This window comes from Podarcis filfolensis (genome assembly GCF_964270895.1).
Source record: "Podarcis filfolensis genome assembly, chromosome: Z".
Classification (NCBI taxonomy): Eukaryota; Metazoa; Chordata; class Lepidosauria; order Squamata; family Lacertidae; genus Podarcis; species Podarcis filfolensis.
The window spans coordinates 24,576,055-24,599,570 of NC_139617.1; the positions used below are offsets into that span (position 1 = coordinate 24,576,055).

The window sequence follows — 23,516 nt, forward strand, 5'->3', positions numbered from 1 at the left end:
ATGCACTTAAAGCACTTTGATTCCACTTTAAACAGCTTCCCCCAAAAGAATTATGTGAGCTGTATTTCATTAAGAGTACAAAGGGTTGTTAGAAGACCCCTATACACCTCACTGAGCTAGAGCTCCCAGAATTCTTTGAGGGAAGCCAGACCATGATTATTTGAAGTGGTATCACAGAGCTTTGAATGTATGGTGAGCACAAGCAAGATTCCACAATGGTAATGAGACAAAGCCCTCTACACCTGAGGGCATTAAGCTAGCTTAGGAGGCACAGGTTCCTCCTGTCCTACCCTCCCAGACCTGCCTTGGTGTGGGGCTCCCCCATCACATCCTGTTCTTGTTTTGGGGAGAGAGCTGCCCATATTTCCACTGAAATAGAAATGCTGGATGCCTTAAAAGTCAACCTGACCTATAATTCTCAAATTTCTTCTTAGTGTTTAAAATGACAATCAGATTCTGAACATTACGAAACCAAAAAACTCTCCAAAGTGCCTCTTCAAGTCAAGATCTACTTTGTTTTCAATGGTAGCTGCAACAATAGCATGAATACCACAAATGCATCCACAAGAGAACAACATAATTGCCCCTACAAATAAAATTACTCCTCTATATTGCAGTCAACAAAATGTTCTCCTCGATGGCTTGTCCTAAAAGCTACCCTAGAAAGGCAAGGTAGAAATAAAATAAAATAAATAAATAAACAAACAAACAAATAAATAAATAATGTATGGGACAAAGCAAAATTAAGCACTCTGGAATCCCATTTAGTTTCAGCGGTAGTGAGAGTTAAGTAAATCAGTGGGAGTTGATGCCTCAGTTTCAGCACAAAGGTGAATATTTTGTTGTCTTGTTATGGCTATCTCTGATATTGTTTAGAGGAAAGTACAAATTAAACAAAAACTTACAGGAAGAAAAACAAATCCTTCCACTCCCTACCACCAGGCAAGTATAAAATCACCATATTAAAAATGATCATACCATACCTTTCAGCAAAGTCTGGACATGAAAAAGGGTTGTTATTCTCACCACTGACCTCTAAATTTTTCCTCTAACCTAAGCAGAATGCAGAGCTATCCAGCAGGGGGAAGATGTGTAAAGCATTTTGGGAAGACAATAATGTGCATCCCACATGCCCATCTGGATTTCAATGACATTGGGGGTGACGACGCAGTCAACTTTTATCATCATCAACAGTGAATTCCATAATTAATCATTAAACAATAACCTCAATGAGCATAAGCCTAGCGATGTCTCCAAAGGCATGTCAACCTATTTTTCTATTTGCTTGATAATGTCCCAAAACCGTTCTCTCATTCATTCTGGAGAGGTCATGATAGTCTCTTTAGATATACTAGTCTCTTTGGGCCAAAACCATCAGATAACCTTGTGGCAACTTGAATGATTAACAGATTTACAGAACAATTGTGTACATGACCACTCAGAAGTAAGTCACACTGAACTGCTGGTTGGAGCTGGCTGCAGGTGCAGTCGAAAACATCTGGTGCATATCAGATTGGCAAAGACTGGTATCAAAGATAAACTGAGCAACTGGTGGTGTGATCGCCTTCCTAGTTTTGTCATGCTGATTGACTGATGTATCCTACAAGGCAAAAAAGAATCTTCAGATGCAGAGCTGGCCCAAACCACTCAGATGTATACCGTTTGTTGAGCACACACTTATGTTGTAATTTTTCCTGGAAATAATGACAGTGAATGTCAACGCAACATGGGTCATGCTGGTCAGTGGTGCCAGCATTATAAGAGAAAATCAATTGTTTGTATATTTACTTTAGCTGATTAGTAGATAGCCTAAGGCAGACACTCTAAATTCACTGAGGATAAAACTATCAACAGCTATAAGCAACAATGATTATGCGGAAGCCCAGAGCACAAGAGTCTGCAGGAATTTTTCTGGGTGGGCAGGCACAGTAAACCACTGAGAGGAGGGGACCAGGGTAGCTTCTCACACAAAAAAATTGAAATAAATAGTGCCTGTGAATTTTGCCTCATATCTCAGGTTCTACAAATGCTAGAAATATTTAAAATACTCTTTAAAAAAGGAAAGGAAAGGAAAGCTGGTGAATCTGAGTTTTATGGCTCACTGAGTGAGGATTCCCTACCTATGCTCATCATGGATGGTGATTTCTTAGAGGCAATATGTCACTGAATGCCATTTTCTGAGAAGCAAAGATGGAAGAGGTCATGATTGCTTGTGGTCTTTCCAGAGATATCTGAATGGAAAACAGGAGTATTAACTGACTGCTCCCTTTTATGTTCTGAAACACCTCTCCCAGCTCAGTACTCTGGGCAACTGCCTGGGCCACCCACCCCTAACTTTGAAACCCCTTGAAATAATCCAATTCTGAAACCTAGTGTAAATTGCGTTTTTGCTGCACACGGAAGCTGGAACTCAAGGCATGTTGATGCAAGAGAAAGTTGATGGGAGGGGGCACAGGGAGAGGGAGGGCAGAGAGTCGCTTACCACATACTCTCCCTGTTGAGTTCTGTGTAACTGCCCATGTTGCTATTGCTGGCAAAGCAACTGCCTGCTGTTTTCTGACCTTTTGCTCTTCTAGAGATAGAAATGGGAATTGTCTGAGATGTGGAATAACTTCCTGCAATTGTGTTAGCAAGGGCTGGTCTGACTTGATAGATAGCTGTGTCTGTTAGGCCTGCTTTTGAGAGGAGAAACTACTTGTTGGGTGACTAATTGGAAAGAAACATTAGGTGGCCCGCAGGAGGGCAAAATGTATAAAAGAGAAGCCTGCTGATAAAAACTGTGCAAGGAAGGGGTGGTCTCCACTACAGCCCACTTTTGTAATTCACCCAAGATATGGGAGGGGGGAAACCTTGGCTGCGTGTACACAGTCTGACACTGAAGTTCTGAATTTAGAGACTGTAAATCATTTTTCTTGGACTCTTTTTTGGCTGTTTCCTAGCAGACCTAAAAGAGATTGTTCTTTTAAAAACATAGGGTAAAAGAGAATACAAGAGAACAAATCATGAGAATGATTTCTTCCCAAGAGCACCATCACTGTCATTTTAAAAACAACTCTACTGGACAGTGGATACAGACACCACTTTAGTACATGATGGGTGTTTTGTAAATGCTATAGTTTGAGTGCCCACGCTACATTCTCTGAGGAGATAGGCCCTATGTGCCTGGGGGTGGGTCCTGTGTGTGATCCAGACAAAGAGTTTAGGAGAGGGTGATTCTGAAAGAGAGAGTTTGGGGTTGATCCTTGGAGAGAAAGGGGGGAAATTGTTTTGGAGGTGATCCTGAAAAATATTTTGATTCTGAGAAAGGGGACAAGGCAGCAATTTTATGAAAGGCAGCCATTTTGTGGCGGTGCCCACATCACTTTTTCAGAATTCCAAACGTACCCACAGACCCCAGAAGGTTGGGAGCCCCTGCTACAGCCCCTGTATGGCTATGTGGTAGGGCATATTTTATCCCAACCATGCTAATCATGCTAACGCCACAATTTCCAGTTCTTCTTGAGACATGGTAAAAGTCACTGTTCTATGCAGCTGAAGAATGCCCATGATAACATCTCTTCCAGTGACTGGAGATACATTGTGGTGAGTGTGAAAGTGGCCTCCTCATGGTAGATGGTCCTCCAAGTTGCATCACTATCTTCAATACTTCAGAAGAACAATCACATATATGCACACTAATTTTTGAAAGGAAGAATTTTAGTAAGAAACAAAATTACAAAAAGGTGAACACGAGGAATGATTTGCAGGACACAAAAAGAAGCAGAGATGCTTCCTTTGCATCCTATTGCTTACATGTATTTATTTTTCATCACTTTTAAGTATTTTGCATATCCAATCTAGCTGAGCAGGCTATTTTCAAAAGAGTTTGTTATTATGACATATTAGAATTCTATGAATGAACCAAAAGGACTGTTCTGTATTATCCTTTCTTACCTCTCCCCAAAGTCACTTTTACTTACGCACAGTCACACACTGTTGCTTGAGGTATTCCATGTTTATCTGCCATAGGGCACTTCTGCACCCTTTCAGAGTGTGCACCTCTATAAATGAAATGAAACCACGTTTTGCCATTGGTTTGCTGTGCAAAGCAGGGCCAGTAAAGGGTGTAGCCTGGGGAAGGTTCAGGGGTGCCCTGGGCCCCATGTTTCCCACAGCATTCTGTAAATGTCAGAACCACCAGCGGGGCTTCCCCACAGAGCTCAAGGCCCTGGGTGCTAAATAACGGGTGACTGTACATGATGATTGATCCCATGAAGGTTAAATAATGACTCACAACCCTGTGTAGTCTCAGCTCACAGCTCAAAAAGATTTTCCAGGAGGTTTTTAACCCTGAACTTGACATGTGTCAGAAACAAGCAGAAGTCCTCACAAGACGGAACACCACACCCAAACAGCCAACTCATGGTGATTTCACCACAACACCACCATATCAATGCAGCAGTCCCATTTTCAGTGCCACCCATAAAACAGAGGATTCCTTCACTGAATAATACAGGGTGCTACACTAGTGTTCTTTGTAACATCAGAGGTAAACAGCAACACCAACGCAACCAGCACAGCAGCCGCCCTCAGAGAGGAACAGACTTTATAAACAAGTAATAGCAAATCAAGTGCTCGTTTTGTATAACTAAATCAACAGAAAAAAGGAAGTAAACAAAGAGGTATTCTGAATAAAGAGCACAACTCAAGAGAGTATTTGGATCATTAACCTTTAAAGCAGTTAGTGGCATTTAACAGAGCCTGCTAGCGCAGGTTTCAGTTCTTTAAAAAGAACATTACAAATTATGCAGCTAAATGCCCACCTACAACTCTAGATTGAAGCTGCTCCATTTCGACAAAAGAAATTCTCCTTCAGGATCAAGGTGACTTTTTAACTAAAGTGTTTGGGCAGGCTTTTTTTTAATTATTATTTGAGCCGTACTACAAATTCCCAACATCCTGATTCAGATTAACTCATATTGATGACAACTCACAGTCACTGAAGAGGCCATATATCTTAGGCCCATCTAAGTTCAGTATGGTTTATATCTGTCTTCTCCAACCTGGGGTCCCCCAATTTTGTTAGAGTACAACTCCCAGCATCCTTGACAATTGGCTATACTGATGGAAACTGTAGCCCAAAATATTTGAAGGGCACCAGTTTGGCCTAGAGAAAGAAATGGGCAGTAATGAAGGGGGCATAGAGAAGTGGGCCCAGTCAGATGCAAGCTTCTTATTTTTTATGTTTGCCAACAATTAATTCTCTATGTGCTAGCTGCCTCTGATTTAGTGATTTCTCAAGGATAGAATGATGTATCTTGTTATTCTGTGGATTTTAAAAAGTCATTTTTTTGCCATTTTTGAAAACTGACTTATAAGATACCAGAGACCAAGGGCAATGCAGACCCCTCCAACTTTGCTTGAGTTTGGGGGTTGTTTGTGATTTATATGACCAAACCAATCACATGGTTGGCACATTCCTACTAAATATGATTTTATTTGGCAACATTTGTGATTACTTGATATGTTTTGTACACCATGGAATATATTTTACGCTATTCATTCTTTTTAAACCCTTAAAAAATAATATGGTTATTTTATTATCTTGTTTTTCTCCTCCTCTTGTCTGTTTGAGTATTTTAAGTTGGATATTTTGTTTGTAGCATTAGCAAACCTTTTTTTTTTAGTTATGTTTTAGCAGTGTGCACTGCCCTGGTACTTTCGGATATGGTGGTAAAGTACTTCTATAACAACTAAAATAAATAAATAAACACCAATATTTTATTCCCCCCCCCCAAATTGTTTAAAAATACTAACAATCAGGAACCATGAAGAAACAGCTCAGCAACAAAATATCATCATATTTCTCTTTACTTTTCTCTCTCTCTTGTTTCAGTCAACAGGCCTTTTTTCAGTCCCCTTTTGTGAACCAAGATTTGCAAATTACAATGCTGCTGCCCACAAGACCATACATTAACCCTGATCTTCATAATTTCTATTTGCGACCTTACCTGCTATTAATATTTTTTTTCAAACTGAAATGTACTTTGGGAGGGGTTTCATTGTATTATTCACCATTATATAAGAAACCAAGTTACTCCAAACAGTGGTGAACGATTCTGATTTAGTTGGCCTTTGATGACACCAATGTGATGATGACTAAGCTTCTCTGCAATTGCTATCTACCAGCAATCTATGGACAACACGACCTTTTGCAATTATGTGTCGCAAGTCTAGCTGCAACCAGCGAGAAACACACAGTGTCTTTTGGTCTCACACGTGTGCTATCCTCTTCAAAACAGAAAGCAATCATCATTTTGGAGTTCTCACAATCATTTGTCCTATCATAGACAATTCTCACAGCATTCTAATCTAGACCCTCTCTACCTGCAGACATTCCACAACAAAAGATGCATACAAATCCCCTGGATTAAAACCTCAGATTTATGAGCAACAATTTGCTTCTTAAAAGAAAAGCTTCAAAGCCTAATCCTCACAAAAAAATTTCCCCTGCCCAAGGCCAGCATGCTTTCCAAATAGGCAGCTGAGGCAGACTGAAATCTGTCATCCACTTTCAGACGGTGGCTTGCTGGGGGGGGTGTACTTATTTCACTGAACGATTGGCAAAAAAAGGATCTTTGAGGTAAAGTCAAATTGTATGCATGTTAATCACAGGTCCACAGTGACCTCCTAGCTCCTTCATAAGCTGTTGCCATTTTGAAATTGGTCCAGAAGGCCACTTATAGTTGAGGGAAAGTCCGCAGAGCTGTTGTTTATCCACAGTCATTTTATTGCGGTTCAAATCTGAGCCCCATATGCATTATATACCTAAAGAAGCATTATACCACTTTAAATGGCCATGGTGTTAATCTAAGATTTAAGAGTCCTGAGCTGTAGTTTGTTAAGGGTGTTGAAAGACCCCTATTCCCCTCACAGAGCTACAATTCCCACAGCTCTCTGGGAAGACAAGACTCACTGCTAAACCATTCTGGAAATTGTAGCTCTGTGAGGGGTGGTCTCTTAACAACTCTAATCGCCCTCAACAAACTATGGCTCCTAGAACTCTCTGGGCAAGTCACGACTGTTTCAAGTCATTTAATTCTGCTTTAAATGTATAGTGCATATGGCCCCCTGGCTTTTCTGCAAAACCAGCCATACATTTAGCAATTGTAGACACATTCAAGCGTAAAGTGACTTAAGAGGTAAAAATCTGGAGAAAGCAGGCTAGCATATTTTCAGAGCAGGTCAGAGGCTTATCTTCATACCTCCACCTCTGGTATAGATTCTGCTTTCTCCCACCCACCTCAGCTTACCTGATCCTCCTACTGGTGTCACGTGAGTCCTTGTCTTACCATACCTGTGCCTCTGTCTCCTCCAAGACACAGATATCTCCCAGTACCTAACAAGGAGGTTAGGTAACTGACATCTAAAGATTAAAGATACACTCTGGAGCCTTATCAATGCCATCTTTCCACTGCTATCACAGCCACCATGGTTATGACTCATGTCTAGAGTCGCCAGCTATTAACACTTTGCTCTATCTAGCTATTTCTGGAATTGAGGGGCCCAAATGAGAAAGGCAGCATATTTCTGCCAGTGTAACTATAGAAATCACATCAACAAACAACAGCAAGCTGGTCTTGAGGGTCAAGGAAATAACAAGCTTGAAATAGCTAGTTGTTTAAAAAAAGAAAAGAAAATACCCCTCACTGCATTAATGATACGAGGAAGAGAAAAATCCCACAATAATATCAGGTACAAGGAACATGGCTGTACTATGTAAAACATGCAATATAGTGTGGTCAGTGTATCTGGTCAATAATCAACACTCCCCTGCTCCCCCAAGCCTCAGATTCCATAACCAGGAATATTTTTCCTTTCATCCTGCTCCTCTTGGACCAAACTGGAGTTAATAATATGCAAGAGACACCAATGTTTGTAACCTGCTTTAAAAAACAAAAGAAGACTAATATGCTCTGCATGTGCTATTATTCTAACCCAAGGCTAAATCCTTGCATTAACAAGAAACATGGTGCTACTTCAGATATAAGCCCTTACTTATATAGAATTAATTGTTAGGATTATTCTATGAATTTAGGGATTATTTGAGTAAGTGGTTTATAACATTTCTTAATGAAACAATTAAAACAAAACACTGTGGTAAGAGGCAAAAATGTCCCATTTTCAAAATTTGTATTAATCACATCATTTTCAAATATGGAAATACCAGCTTTCAATGTTCTATCTGTTGTGGAAATGCTGTAACAATTTTCACAGCTTGGACACTGAGCAAGACCTAAGCATTACTGTACATGTTTTACACGTATAGTCAATTATTTAGACTACAGATGGGAAATCTTTTGCCCTCCAGATCATTCTGGAATACAACTCCCATCGTCTTTGGCCAATGACCACGCTGGCCGGGGCTGATAGATATTGGGGTTTAACAACATTTGGCAGACCAAAGGTTCCTCACCCCATGTTTAGAGCCTTTCAGTATCATATGTGATATAGAAATAAAAAAAGATATATTTATTTCTGCTTACTCACACAAGGACTTGCCAAGAGAACATTTATCTACACATTCATACATAGAAACAACATTCAGCTACTTTGAAAAATCCCTCCTGTTGCTTTCTGTAAATTTGCTACCCGGCATAAATAAATAAAGTATAGAATAGAACAGAACAGAATGCTAAGAGTTAAAACAAACCCTCTCATTAATTACAGAGCATAAGTATCTGGAATAAACCCCCAATAAGCTGTTTCGTTTTTAAAGCAAAAAAAGATACATAGGTCTGTGGAGAGTTTTGGTATGTAATAGCTTTCTGCTAAGAAACTTGCTATTCTGAAGCTTACTGCAGAATATTTTAAAGTATATTTATCTAGGTTTTGTGGGTGTTCTTTTTAGTTTTTCACAGGGTTGTGTAATACAATATACATCAGTTCTCAGCTCCTCCCTAAATTTGCCACTGTTATATCTGATAGGCTTTATTTGAGGGAGGCAGAAATTCAATAGGAAAAGCTTTCTTTCACACTTCCACATCTGAGAAAGACCTTTGCCTCTTGAATTTGTCTTACACGCAAAGGACTGAAGGGAAAGAATTTGAAATTCTTTGAACTCTGTTCAAAGTGACTCCAGCTGAGATGTGATAGGCCCGTTGCCTTGGACCCTCCCAACAGCCCTTGCCTCAGGATGCAGGCACGTCAACAAGCACTTCTTGGAACCGTTAGTACAGACTGCCATGGAAGTGCTTTTGCTGTAACAATTGATAAAATGATGTTGAAAGGGGGGGGTGTTGTTGCTTCCTCGGAACTCCTCCTTCAGAAGCCAATACTTCCAAATAATTTACTCTTAAAATTGCTGTCTCACTCAGATTCATTTCTGATAAGCTAACTCTCCACTTTTCTTCTTTCTCTACATCTGCATAGGCTGCATTACGTTGCTACAGAAACTCTGAAAAGAGTTCCCTTCTGGACACAATGATGACTGCAGAATATATATATACATCATAGCCTATTTGTTTAAACAAACCAAGCACAAAGCATTACTGGATTTTGTACTTATCAGAACTGAACACTGGAGAAGGGTGTCAACTCAAACATAGGTCGTAGGAAGATCTCTCCAGCCACAGCTGGGAAAGATTCCTGTCTCAAACTCTGGACAGCCACTGCCAGGAAGTGCTGACAATACTGGGCTAGATGGGCCAATGCTTAATGTTCCTAGAAATAAAGAATAAAGAACAAGCAGCAAAAGAGAGGGCAACCACACACTCTCAAAATGGATGTCTGAAGCTAATTTTACTGTGGACATCACTTTGGCCGTGAACAGTTACTTCTGTTATTGAACTTTCCATCCAAGAATCTTTGTTTCTGGATACTATCAAAGGGGGTGGAGGGAGAGAAACAATGGATGATATCCAACATTAGTCATGCTCAGAATATACCCAATGGGTCTGTTCTACCTATGACTCAGCTGGATATCACCCAATGCTCCAGTAATTATTTTGTTGGGTTTCTCTCTCTCTCTCTCTCTCTCTCTCTCTCTCTCTCTCTCTCTCTCTCTCACACACACACACACACACACACAGCATCCTAAACAGGATATGAATTCAGATAAGAACAATGAAGTCCTCTTAAAAAATTTTATACACACACACACACACGGCTTTCTTGTTCTACAATTTTATTTTTGCTTTTGTAAAGTGAATGGCAATAGAGCAGGTCTTTGTTTTTAAAAAATACACCAAACCCACAATAAGAAACTTGTTGTGTGCAACTAACCACAACCATCAAAAGGAAATGGGCTGCAGTTTTCAACACCTGTGGTTGGAAAACAAAATGACCAGCTGGCAATAGGAGAAAAGGGTTTTAAAAGTGAACAGATTTGGGGAGACCAACCTGTAGTTGTTTTAATGGTGCTTATAGGTTTCGCTTAAAACAGAGATTCCCCCGCAAAATTGAAAATTGCTGGGGGTCTTGACAGACCACTTAATGATTTTTGTGCCTGTTGTAGCAATTGTAATGTGCTGTGCTTGATGCTGCATGATTTTTAAATGTATTTTGTTGTTTCTTTAATTTCTTATGGAATTCAAATTGCAATACAACACAAACAACACAAGAAATAAATGAATCAACACAAATACAGTTAAAATCAATATGAATACTTAATAATGGATGTGCCATTGGATCTGTGGCTGAAGACAGGAAAAGACACACCCAGATCCATGAATGAAGCTTGTAGCCTAACTTGGATGGTTTTGAAGATTAACTTGGGGGAAAGACAGCAGACTCAGCTATACAGCTGCATGTTTTATGTGTGTCTTAAGTACAATATACAATGTGACACTAGATAGTGATGGTGAGCCTTATGGAAAATTCAAAGCATTTTTAAAAACATTTTTTAAAAAAGCATTTTCAAAGCAGTTTTAATATGTGGCTAGATTCCGCCTGTTATAAGAAAGTGAGACAACTCATTTAGTTATATTTTTAGTAAATTTGAATGTAAGAATCTTAAATGACTCTAGCTCCTCCATCTGAGAGAAGATTAAGCAAAGGTTGAGATGCTTTTGGAGCCTCCCATAGTGTAAAGTAATTGTTGCCTACTATTATTTGGCCCTGGTCCAGGAACAGGGATCCATGCACAGAAACAAGGATTTGCACAATGATTTTTCCAAGCAGCCTGCAATTGAGGGAAGGCCCCTTGTATCTTGAATCACCGAGGGATGGGTCTCAGCTGTAGTGCACCTGCAATATGCACAGATCACTGATCAATAACAGCAGCTCTCTGACGGTGCTGATCATGCCAGGCTGAGGGAGGACTGGAGGAGGGAAGCTGAACTACTCCCTTTCTGAGTGGATGATCAATATTGTCAGAGATGACAGAGCTGATCTGTACAGTGGTACGGAACAGGATGAGAGACTTTTATGACCCGGATATGGTAAAAATCTATTTTAAATATATTGATTGAGAGCATTCCCAGGGCTGGCGTCAGGGCAGGCATTGTTGGGCAGCTGTTGAGGCGCCCATGGGGGAGCACTGCAACCCCCAGAGCCCCCTGGTCCTGCTCATGTCCTTTGCACCATTACTACTAGCTTACCAGTCCTCTCTGAGCATTCAAGAGCTAATACAGATTGGACAAGTGAACAGACTGCAGTGACAGGAGGTGAGCCCATGCAAGGAAATGCCTAAGCATCCCCCAAGCCTGAGGGACCCCCAAAACTGCATCAGCCCCTGAGATCCTCCCCCACCCCCACACTTTGTAACCAGCTTGCTCTTTAAATTGACAATCACAGCTGAACTGGGCAGAAGCAAACTCTTGTTAGGGACATAGGAGGAGCCTTGTGGAATCAGGCCAGAGGCTCATTTGGTCCAGAATCTTGATTTCCACAAAGGTGACCCAGATGCCTCTGGGAATCCTGCAAGCAGGCCTGAGTACAACAGCAATTGTCCCCACTTCTGACTCCTCCCAGCAACTGATATTCAGAGGCACATTACCTTCAACAGTGGAGGAAGAGCAAATTTATAGTGGATAGGAGCCGTCAAAAGTCTGATCCTCAATGGATTGTAATTGTCTTTTACAGCTGATAGCCATCCAGCGACAGCTAATTCCACACATCTAGCTATGTACTGCATAAAGAAATACTTGGTTTTGTCTGGACTGAACCTTTCAGTATTCAGCTTCGTTAAAGGTCCAGAAGTGCTAGTGTTATGAGAAAAAGGGAGAGAGAGAGAAAATATCTCTAACCTCTTTCTCCACACGGTGCACTACGTTCCTGCATTCCTCGTGATTTTACTTTGAGAACGTTTTACAGTATAAAGCTTCACGCTGGTATAATCACTACCGCAGTCTTCTGCTTTGAATTTTACCACATAAAAGGTTTTCACTTTGATCATCATCCAGTTTTGGTGACAATATACGTCAGGGTATATTAAAAGACTGTGGTTGTGTGTGTGGCTGTGTTGTTTCTTTCAAAAATAGGAAGTTAAGCAGGGAAAGCTACTTGTGAGTCGTTAATTTCAAAGTCTGAGGCACTCACATCTTTCAAAATGGGGATTTGACCGTTTTTTTGTCCCTCACTTTTTAGCCAGCTAATAGACTGACATGATAGACAACTCACGAACACAAAATACTTGGAAATGTTTCCACCCGTTCTATCTGATTTACTAGAAAATAAAAAGCCACAAGATAGTTTAGAGATTATTATTCACTTGACTGCTTTCAGAGTGTCTGGCCTTACTGATACTTTGATCCAAGTGCTTCCCGCCCCGGGAGGTGGGGGTTGCAGGAGATTATAAGTACATATATACACATATAAATTTATACAGTGGAAGGTAAAGTACTTACACCCTCACATAGGCCACATATGCACTATACACATAAATAACTACTTAAACTATGGTTTAAGAGCCAGGTCAGCCCCCAAGAATGCTGGGAACTGCTAAAAGTGCTGCGAGTTATTAGAAGACCCCTATTCCCCTCACAGAACTGCAATGCCTGGGGTTCTCTGGGAAGAAGAATTGATTGTTAACCATTTGGGTGACTGTGGCTCTGTGTATTGGGGAGGGGGTCTCCTAACAACTCTGAGCACCCTTAACTAACTACACCCTTCTTTTGAGAAAGCCATGACTCTTTAAAGTGGCATAATGCTTTAAATGTATAGTGTGGATGTATGCCAGGGAGATTTTTTCTCTCTCCAAATATGCTTTCTTAGACCTTCTTTCCTTCACTTACAACAAGGAGGAGAGATGGGAAGCAGTGCCCAGTCCATAACTCATCCTACCCTGAAAACGTTACCACAAAAGCAGGGAAATGACCTTTTAACTTCAAGGTTCTCCACAGCTACTCAACAAATACAAGCAGTAGTTCTCCAGGGTTTCAGACAAGAGATTTTACTAGCAAACACCCACATTACACACCCACAGTAGATGCAGCGGATTGAACCTGGGGACCTTCTGCTTGCAAAGAGGGTGCCCTGCCTCTGAGCTACAGTCTTTTTCCTTCTCAAATCCTGGGGAACTAATGCAGAGAACAAATCCAACAGAGAAATAATCAGGCAACCTGTACGTATTAACAGCATGATTTCTTTTCTGCCGCCATCTAAACAAAGAAACCATATTGATTTATTTCCCAGTAATATCCATGCCTTAATAGCCAAAACAAAGAAATGAACTAGTAAATATCAAAAGTGGGTGTATAATGCACATGTCAATATACCTGCATTATACATGAAGTGCTTTCTATTTTCAAAATAATTTTACTTTCAGATAAGAGATTTAAATCCTTGTAACAATAACAATAAGCATACTGCAGGGCCAAAGGATAGCTCCAGCAATATTATTCAGCATTTGTTTATTATCCACGAATGAAATAGTAACTTTATAAGAAAGCATCTTTAAAACTACAGTTGCTAAATATGCTGCTCCTAAAATCTAAGGTTTCATGATCAGACCTGAGGAAAAAGAGGACAGGAATGTCTTAATTTCATCCAAGATTTTTCTAGTTCAGTCTTCAGGTTTCTATATTCTGTATGTCAGGCATGAGGAACATCCTAAAGCCCAAGGGCAAGATTTGGGCATGGTCAACCTTCCAGAGGAAAGTAGTCGGGGCCGATAAAAACCCCAAAGACTGCATAAGTAGGGGGGAAACGGGGGAAACCTGGAAGGGGCAAAACAGCTCAACAATGATTCAGCATTCTGGCTGACTGTTGCAAGACAAAAACAATGAGAGGAATACTGGAATGTTAACTTGTAATGGGGCATAGATGGCTGGCATCCTAAACAACAGCACTCCAACTGTCATGACAAAGGTCCAAATGCCCAAACGAGAATTTAATGTTTTAATCCAAGCATCTACACTTAAACTTAAGACTATGTTTTGAGGGAAGGATAAACAGCATGAATAGAAACCAAAACTACTTACTTTGGAGACTTCTGTTTTGATCTTTGAACAAGCATCTCTAAAAAAATAAATGTGTAATGTGCTTTACAATCCTCACCTCACCTTTCCTCCCTAAGTAGGTACCTCTTGCAAATGCTGTTTTGATTGGCACCTTTCTATAGAAAGGCATCAAGGGTATGGGTTGAGGTAAGATCTGAACTCACAGCCGAAGACCCAGTTTACATGCATAGCTACTGCATAAGGGAAACAGATGGGAATAAACAGCCCCATCACAATGTGGGGTTCGGAAAGTCTCTGTGAGTTAGATAGGGTGGCCATGGGCCCTGCTTTACAGAGGACAGTTCTCTGTGTGAAGAGGTCCTCTTGTGTGAAGACCTGTGTAGTCTAAAGTTAAAAGAACTGTAACAAGGGAGAGCAGGAGTCTTGAAACTGGCAACGAACAGTATCTGGATAGCAGATGGGGTAGGCAAACAGATCCCCTTGTCATAATCTTTCCTACTCTGGTATTGTATTTCAGTTCAAACTGCAGTAACTATTTCTAAATTTGCATATGTACATACAAATTTTATGCAAAATTGTACTTTTTGTTTTAGGTGGTGGGGGCACATTTTCTCTTATTTTGGAAATACACAATTGGCCATCCTGGAGATGGATCCAGACTAAACCAGTTTCAGGTGGTTCCCACTGAAATCATTGAAACAAGCTCGTCATGATTTAAGTCATGAAATCAATGGGACTTAAATCATGACTAACTTGTCCCAAGGTACCCAAATTCAACTAACTTAGATCAAGCCCAGTATTTAGTCATTATTCCCATTTGTGTGACAAGAGTTTCCAGAAAACCCAGCAAGGATGCTGAAAGGTGCCATCAAACTGTATGCACGGTTGTTTGTTGTTATAATTCACCTATTGCTCTATCCTCAAGTTTTGATTCCTGAAAAGGAAAGGGGGGGGGGAGAATGGAACCAGAGCATTGCGATGACACAACAGTTCTCCTCTGAAAAGTTAAGCAACTGGGCTTGAATAACTCCATCATTAACCGGCAGGTCAGTGAACATACTTTGGAAGAAATTCCCTAAATTTCATCTCTGGTATTTGCTGACTAATTAGTGGAGGGCTCAATCATATGTTCTCAGAAGCTGAAAGTACAATGCCTCAATCAGCATTCTTACCCTCTGGACCAAAAAAACAAAACAAAACCCAACAACAACCCCTTTCCCGTTCAAGATACACCAGTTCACTTGCTGCTTTTCAAAGCAGCATTTTTATTTTAAAATAATCATGTATTATTTTCCACTATTATACTAATGCAGCTGAAGCTGCATCACCCATGCACAACAGGAAGGTATCAGTAGGCCTGAGGAAACCCTGGATTTGCACAAATCCCCTCCAAGTAGAACTGATAGTATCTTCTCAGCTTTCATGGTCAATGGATAGTTTTGGGCAGGATTTGACACCCCACCTCCAAAAATACCCATTTTAAGAAAAACCTCACTAAGATCTTATGATGAAGGGCAGTAAGTAAGTAAGTAAAGAAATAGTTACAATGCTCGTGTTTCTGTCCCAGTTTCCGACGTTCTTTTTACACTGCATTACCTGATTGCTTTACTGTCATGTTGCACTAAATTGCATACATGCCAGTGGCTGTGGTGTGTTACAACAGCAGACATAATTGGACATGCACCATACCCTCCCACCCTCTAGGAGAATGTGTGTCTGTTCCCCCTACAGATAGGTAGCCGTGTTGGTCTGCCATAGTCAAAACAAAAAAAAAAAATTTCTTTCCAGTAGCACCTTAAAGACCAACTAAGTTAGTTCTTGGTATGAGCTTTCGTGTGCATGCACACTTCGTCAGATATCTGACGAAGTGTGCATGCACACGAAAGCTCATACCAAGAACTAACTTAGTTGGTCTTTAAGGTGCTACTGGAAAGAAATTTTTTTTTTGTTTGTTTTGTCTGTTCCCCCATGATTCACCAATGAAAACTGCAGGGAAAAAAGTATATGCAAGGACACTGCCCCAAATTTTGCCCCACAATATTCCCGGATAATAGGTTTGCAAACAGATTTATTTTCTGGAAACAATTAACACAGAAATCAGTATTAAGTTTCCTTTAGATTCTGCTAGTTTTTTTCATAAGCAGTTTTTTATGTCATGTGAAAGGTCACATAAAATAAAATAAAAATATCAGGAGAGTAAACATCAGGAAAGCAGAAGAGAGTACTTTCTGAATGCAGTCCTGGCCTAGGTTCGTTCAGAAGCTGATACACAGCCATGCAACTCAGGATGCTGTCTTGGTGCAGTCCTACCAACTTTGGTGCTCTGAGATGAGTAAACAAAAAGCAGGATGTCATTAGTTCATATTCCTCATATCTGGCAAGGACCTTATCTGGTTGTCTCATTCATCTTGGAGATTTAGGATGCAACTGAATGCAAAAAAGGGGGGATTCATAACCAGAAGCAAAGAAAACCACAACTCCCTGCTGGTTCACTTTTATCTATTTACAGCTCGGAATTCATAATAAATGAATTTCAAAGAAGTTGGATGTGGAAGTGGCCAATTATTTGGAGGGAGGTGTTGTGCAGAACGTGTGGTGTGATAACCTAGTTCTCTCAAAGAAGAAAGAGAAATAGCAGCTGTTCCCTTAAGTGCCTTTGTAAGTCAAGGGTAAAATTAATCCCCTTCAAAGCAAGACAAATTTGTCCTGGATCCTCTTTCAGTTCAAAATGGTGAAGAGTGTGTGCTGGTTTTGCTAAACTGAAATAAAAACTGTTCTGAGTCATGCCATTTAAAGGAAATACAAAATATTTATACATCGCTTGGTTGTTCCAATGTAAAGTGGTTTATAAATTCTTAAATAGATAAATAAAAGCTGCCCCTTACAACCTTGCTGCAGGGTTTAAACCATTAATTTCCATGGAAACAATGCACAGTCCACTACACCAGGGAAGTGGAACCTGTGGCCCTCCCGGTGTTGTTGGACTCCTGGCCAATGCTCAAGGACAATGGGAGTTGCTGACCAACTTCTAGAGGGCCACATGTTCTCCATCTCCATGCCTCACTATAGTTTTAAACTGATTTAATCATCATCACCTGTCTTCTAGAGATCCTTGGGAATAGTCACCTCCAACACCACCTGGATGAGAGGCAGCTCTAAGTCCTAGAAGGAACTATCAAAGGACCCTGGAGATGTCCCAAGCTCTTAGGAGCTTTTCTGATGATGAAGTAGGCTTATTTATCGGATTTGTCAGCAGATTTTGTGACTGTGGGAAAAAAAGAGGTAGCAACCCCATGAACTGTCGATTAGCATTTACCATTGCTGTCATCCTGGTAACAGATCTTCAGAATTGTAAACTCCTCCATCTGTAAACTCTAGAATTTGCAACAGTTTCTTTCAAATGCCCAAACAGCTGCCTTATGAGCAGCGTAGAGTCCACAGTTTACACTAATTGTGATTCTAGACTGGGTTTGTTTATAACCTCATCTAATCCAGAGGAGTTTATGTAAGACATGAGCAATGAAATATGGGTCATTCACACAATTTATATTGTTTGCCACATATAGAGTTTACTTTAGGAATCACAAGATATGAAAGGCAATTTCCTTACAGCAGAGATTCTCAAGGCGCTTTTTATAAGCAAAGGACTGTACAGTTTTCCTCATTAACAATCTTGTGTGGTCAGTTATTTCCACCCTATTTCTACAGATGGGAAGCTGGAGTTTCAGCATGTCAGGATTTGAACCCAGTTTCATCAGAACAACTAAACAACAGAGCATTTCCAGGGCTTCCTGAGAGGGGATGAGGCTAGAGGCGATTCCTCACTCCACACTTAATCCTAACCTTAGCTGTGTAATCATATAACAAGTGCTAGTCTGCTTTTTACAAATTACTTTACAAGATCTGAAGTTCCCAAGCAGAAGGTGCCTAATAGTAGGTGGACCGCAATAACTATTTAAAGTGGCATTACACTCTTCCATCAGTTTCATTTTGGCAGCCCATCAACAGTTTTCCTTTCAATATTTGATAGCATTATTAGACTGATTATTAATACGCCAACATGCACTCCCTTTGTTTCAGCTTCTATGTATAGTGGCTGTAGCAACTATAGTCCTTCCTAAGGTGTCAGATATACAAAGCCAGTAGCCATTCTCCCCCCCCCCCGAACAGGGACCACTAATCTGGTATTCCTGAAAGCAGAAAACATATTGTGAAAGATTAAACAGGGGCTTCAGGTCTGTTGCAGCACCACCCAAATTAATTGTCCAAGGGAAATGACTTTGCTGAACATTTTTGCACTCAAGATGCCAAGAACAGCAATGTTCTTTACACAAATATTTTTCCCATTAAAAAAAGAAAGAAATGTCATCTCAGATGAATAAACAATACAGAACCGTCTTGAGATGTAAAATAACTAAAGGTAGCATCTGGGTCATTCAACCCAACTAACTCTCCAACTAGACTGGGCCAGCATGTAGCCAAAAGGAGAGCCTAATCCACAGTTCCTCTCATCCGAAGGGCTGAACGAGACATTATGTTGGAAAATGCATGGCTCCAACCCTGCAGATACAGAGATGATGGGGAATGTGCAGGTGCAGGTATGTTTTCCCTTCTTGGTGCTAATTTCCCCCTGTAAGTGACCCAACACCCATTTTCCCTCAAGAGGCTCATTTTCAATATTTAAAATAATTTTGATTTAAACCAGTTTCTTTTGCTTTTAACTGCCTGGGTTTCATTTGAAAGGAAGAAATTGTGGAAAGGAGAAGCGTTAAGCACATTTACACACACCCCTTCTGCCCCAGCACTAGCATCACAAAGAAAGTGTGGTTCTCCCATAACATCTAAGCTTCAACATTAGGATGAAGGATATTTCACCAACCCTGTAAAACTTGATCCAGCCACCCCTTATCTCTGCTGCCCGCCACTGCTGCTCAGCTGATGGTCCTTTGTTGTTCTTGTTTCTCATTCAAAAGGAGGCTTGTATGCACACTTAGCCCCTGTGCAAACAGTGATGCAGCCTTGTGAATAAGTACATAAGAGTTACTAGGCTGGAAATAAATATTACTAGCAGAGGAAGGAGAGCACCATCCTTCTTCCAGCAGCCCAACATATTACTATGCTGGATCTCGAGGAGGAGGGGGCTTCCCTCTGTCAGCCAGTAGAGGCTGATCTGTTAGGGCACTTGGGGCAGGGCACTGCCCCACCAACCACAGTCTGCCCTGAGCCTTCCTACCTGGCCTGCCTTCTTACAACCAGTCCAGGCAGGTAACATTGCTTATCAGTTTCCTCCTCCGTCTCAGTGGTGCCCCTTGCATAACTCAGCAGAGAAGAGAATGGAGACAAACCAGAATTAGTTTGCTCTGCATCTCACTAGAACCAGAACCACCTACTGTTTGGGCTCTCTGCGGGTCCCAAAAGGCTTCGTCAACCCTCTTAATTTCTAAGATGGGTGTAGAGGAGGGGCAGAGCCCCCCCATCCCTCTTTCACCAGACCATCCACTCTCCTGCATGGAATTCCTTATTGCCAATGCCTACCAAGTAAGAGCTTAAATACAGGGAGCTGCGGTAATACTTTTAACTAAGCAAGAAAACTGATAAGGGAATCAATAAAACTGACAAAGCTTTTCCCAAACAGCTTATCAGTTTCATTGGGGAACAGAGGGAGACTAGTGAGGGAAACGGTAGCGTAGAGACAGTCAACCTGGTGCCTGAATGTTGCTGTACTATAGCTCCCACTGGCTGGGGCTGAGGGGAGTTTCAAGCTGTTAATGGAAAGCATCTGCTTTCCATACGGAAGGTCCCAGGTTCAATTACTGGCACTTCCAGGCCGGGCTAGGAGAGACTCCAACTGAAATCCAATCAGTGTAGACAATGCTGAGTGAGGTGGACCAATGGCCGGCCCACACGTGAGGCAGCTTCTATAGTCCCTTTGTATGTTCCTAATTAGGAGGAGAAAACGTCTTCTCCTATACTAGCTGAAAGGGGAGACATGACATTTAAAGCAAATGAAGAGTTAAGTTGTGGATGTGGCGATACACATGAACTGAGACAGCAGAAGATTCCTCAAGGTGATTTCAGGCCTGATTTCCTTAAATGCTCATGGTGCTCCAGCCTCCTCACGAAGAGCACAAGCCGGTGCAGGTTTTGAGGGTGTTTTCCTGACCTCCTTGTTTACTTTTAGGACTAGATGTTCTCTAGCGGCCAGTTAGAAATGAGAACCGATTAACACATTACAGAAGCACAGAAAGCAGAAGAGGATCAAGTGACCTGAACTTCTGCTTTTGCAACTGCTGCTGTAACCTACACAGCGGACTCCAGTGGATTCAAATATGCATGTTGGCACATAGAACAGTCCTCCTATACTACTCTCAGTACCACCTCAGAATCATGTGGGGACAGCTTGTCAAAAAGTTCCCTGATTTCATTTCCCCCCCATGCATACAACAGTGTGACCTGATAGTTTTCTATGAGCATGGGAATTTTAACATGTTTGGTTATAATCAGGGAGATTTTAATGGGAGTGCTTTCAAACTGGCAACCTCCCATTTGCATTCTGGGATGAGAGAGTTGCATGGACGACAGCAGCTCTTCAGATTGCAGGTCTTCCTGTACGGAGAAGCAGATTCATTCAACCATCTTTTACAAAGAAAAGTCTGCCCTGCCACCAATTCATTATTGTTGTCTCCCAGTGAATGCTGTTATATCTGAAGGTGTGACAGGAGCCTGTCATCAAGACAGTACAGAGAGATGCCAGCTACTCTGTTGTATGTTTACAAGCACAAGCCCCCAGAATTAGAGAAACTCCCTGAGAGATACACAATGGACAAGTAAGAATATGTTGCTTTTGTGGAGAACAAACAAGCAACATTGACTGTTTAAAAGTTTCATTTATTTTCTTTCACTAGGGAATCACTGCTCAATGAAACTGACAAGGTAGTATACAAATCTTGTCCAGTTTCATGAGTGCCATGCCAATTTGTTTTATAACTGAAGTATTGTTGTGTCGCCGTGTGCTTAATGTGTATACATGCCTTTTTGAAGGGGTGGGGGAAGTCTTGTAACTGTAAGACTGGAAAGTCCTGAATGGAGTAGATAAGACTTCACTCACTCCAGAACTGAAAAACTAGTATGGGCCAATTCCTTCAGTCAAGCGAAAGATAAATTCATGTCTGGAACATCCTTTTAAGCATAAACAATTTTGCATGACTTAAAAAGTATTTTACAAGTTTTCACAAACTCTCAAAAGAGCTCCATGAATGAAGTGAAAAGATCACAACTTTCATAATAAAACCTCTTCGTAGACTTCCATTTTGTACTTGGGAATTGCTATAAAACTGTATGATTTATGAATGGCATATATTGCTGGGAGGGGGAAATATTTTCGGGTCAGGGCCTAATACTTACCCTTCATATAGCCGCGATTTGGTACATGTGTGTCCAGTTAATAAATTATGCTACTCTTGCGTACCAAGTACCAAAGAAATGCGTCCTACACATAAATAATATGTATGTTAACTGCCCTGGGAGGAACGGCAGGTTACAAATCCATTGAAAGAAATAAACAACAACATACATGTAAAGAATCTGATAGTATTATTGCAGCGAGGAATTGATCCTTAGATACCCCATATATGAATCAGTAATACCCCACATTGAAACCAAAATTCATAGATTTCTCTCAGGTGTTTTCTATTTTTCTAATAGCTAGAGTTCAGCTCGCTTTAGTTCAGTTCCAAGAAAAGCAGGGGAAAGAACTGTTTCATCATCAACGTAAATAACATTAACAGGCTTATTTATATACTGTATTTTTCCGTCTATAAGACGCTCCCATGTATAAGACGCTCCCTATTTGGGGGGATTCAGATTTAAGAAAATGGGGGGAGATGTATCAGTGTATAAGACGCCCCCTAATTTTTGACATCATTTTTTAGGAAAAAACCTAGTCTTATACACGGAAAAATACAGTAAGGGGGATCTCCAACATATTACAATATAGTCTCACCTCTTAACAGGGATGTGCGCTCCTGTTCATGCCACCATGCCTTCCTCCGGGTCTCTATACAGCTGTAGAGAAGCAGTGTGAAACTTGAAACCCTCCAGATGTTGTTGGACTACAACAACCATCAGCCCTGCCAGGCTGAAGGGAATTGGAGTCAAACAACATCTAGAAGGGCACAGGTCCACACTCCTGTTGGTAGCGGCTCAATTCATTCTCCCCTGCATACACCTCTCCAATTTCCTGGTTTTGTTTTGTTTTTCAACCAGCGCTCAACATCTCATAGCTCCTGAAAACTATGTACTGTATATACTAATGTATAAGCCAACTTTTTCAGCACATTTTTAATGCTGAAAAAGCCCCCCTCGGCTTATGCTCGAGTGAGGGTCCCACCCGAGCGTGTTTCCAGCGGCAGAGGCTGTTGCCGGCGGCCGAGGAGGAACGAGCAGCCCGAAAACAGCCTTTTCGGGCTGCTCCTTCCTCCTCCTCCACCTCTGCCACTGTCAGCGGCGGAGGAACGAGCAGCCCGAAGCAGCCCTTTCTGCTGGGGGGAGAGAGAACCCCTCTCTGCCGTGTGCGCACACGCGCACGCACACACGTACTCTGGCCCACCAGGAGGTTTGTGGTGTGGTGAACCGGCTTATACTCGTGTCAATAAGTTTTCCCAGTTTTTTGTGGTAAAATTAGGTGCCCCGGCTTATATTCGGGTTGGCTTATACACGAGTATATACGGTACATATTACTTGTTTGGAGGCTTTGTTTGGCCTCCTTTTAATTATTTTCTTTTGTATTGTATTCATGCATACCTTGAGATTCACTGACATACTGTTTGTCAACAGCCCCGTTTTGGCTCTAATCCTGTCTGCACAGAAACACTGAGCAAGTTCACTATTAGGAGGAGTGACATTACTTTACCTAAGTGTTCAAAGCCCTTCACATTCATCATCAGCAAAACCTGCAATACCATTAACATATTAATAGCACAGAAGTGAACCAGCCTGTACCGAGCTCAACTGTCTTACTAGTAATTTTGCATCCAAAAGATATTTGTGAATCATCATTTCAGTCATCACCACAACTCACATCAGCACTGGGACACTCCAGCTACACTGGCCTGCTGGACTAGGATCTGTTTTATC

General features: G+C 41.2%; 1 protein-coding gene across 5 annotated transcripts in view; it reads right to left on the minus strand.

Moving 5' to 3' along the window:
* The window catches only part of GAB3 (GRB2 associated binding protein 3), a 77,695-nt gene that overhangs the window by 48,367 nt on the left and 5,812 nt on the right, over positions 1–23,516 (minus strand). The window contains exon 1 of one of the 5 annotated variants that reach the window (XM_083595990.1): positions 7,293–7,809. The exons of 2 other annotated variants lie outside the window; for them this stretch is intronic. Coding sequence is in view for 1 of the 3 variants with exons in the window: in XM_083595986.1 (XP_083452112.1) it covers positions 4,274–4,342 (69 nt within the window). In the remaining 2 variants the exon portion in view is untranslated. Of the gene's footprint in view, positions 1–2,120; positions 2,209–4,273; positions 4,867–7,292; positions 7,810–23,516 lie in introns of those variants that run through there. 2 more of the 5 variants (XM_083595986.1, XM_083595988.1) reach the window with 2 other exon arrangements.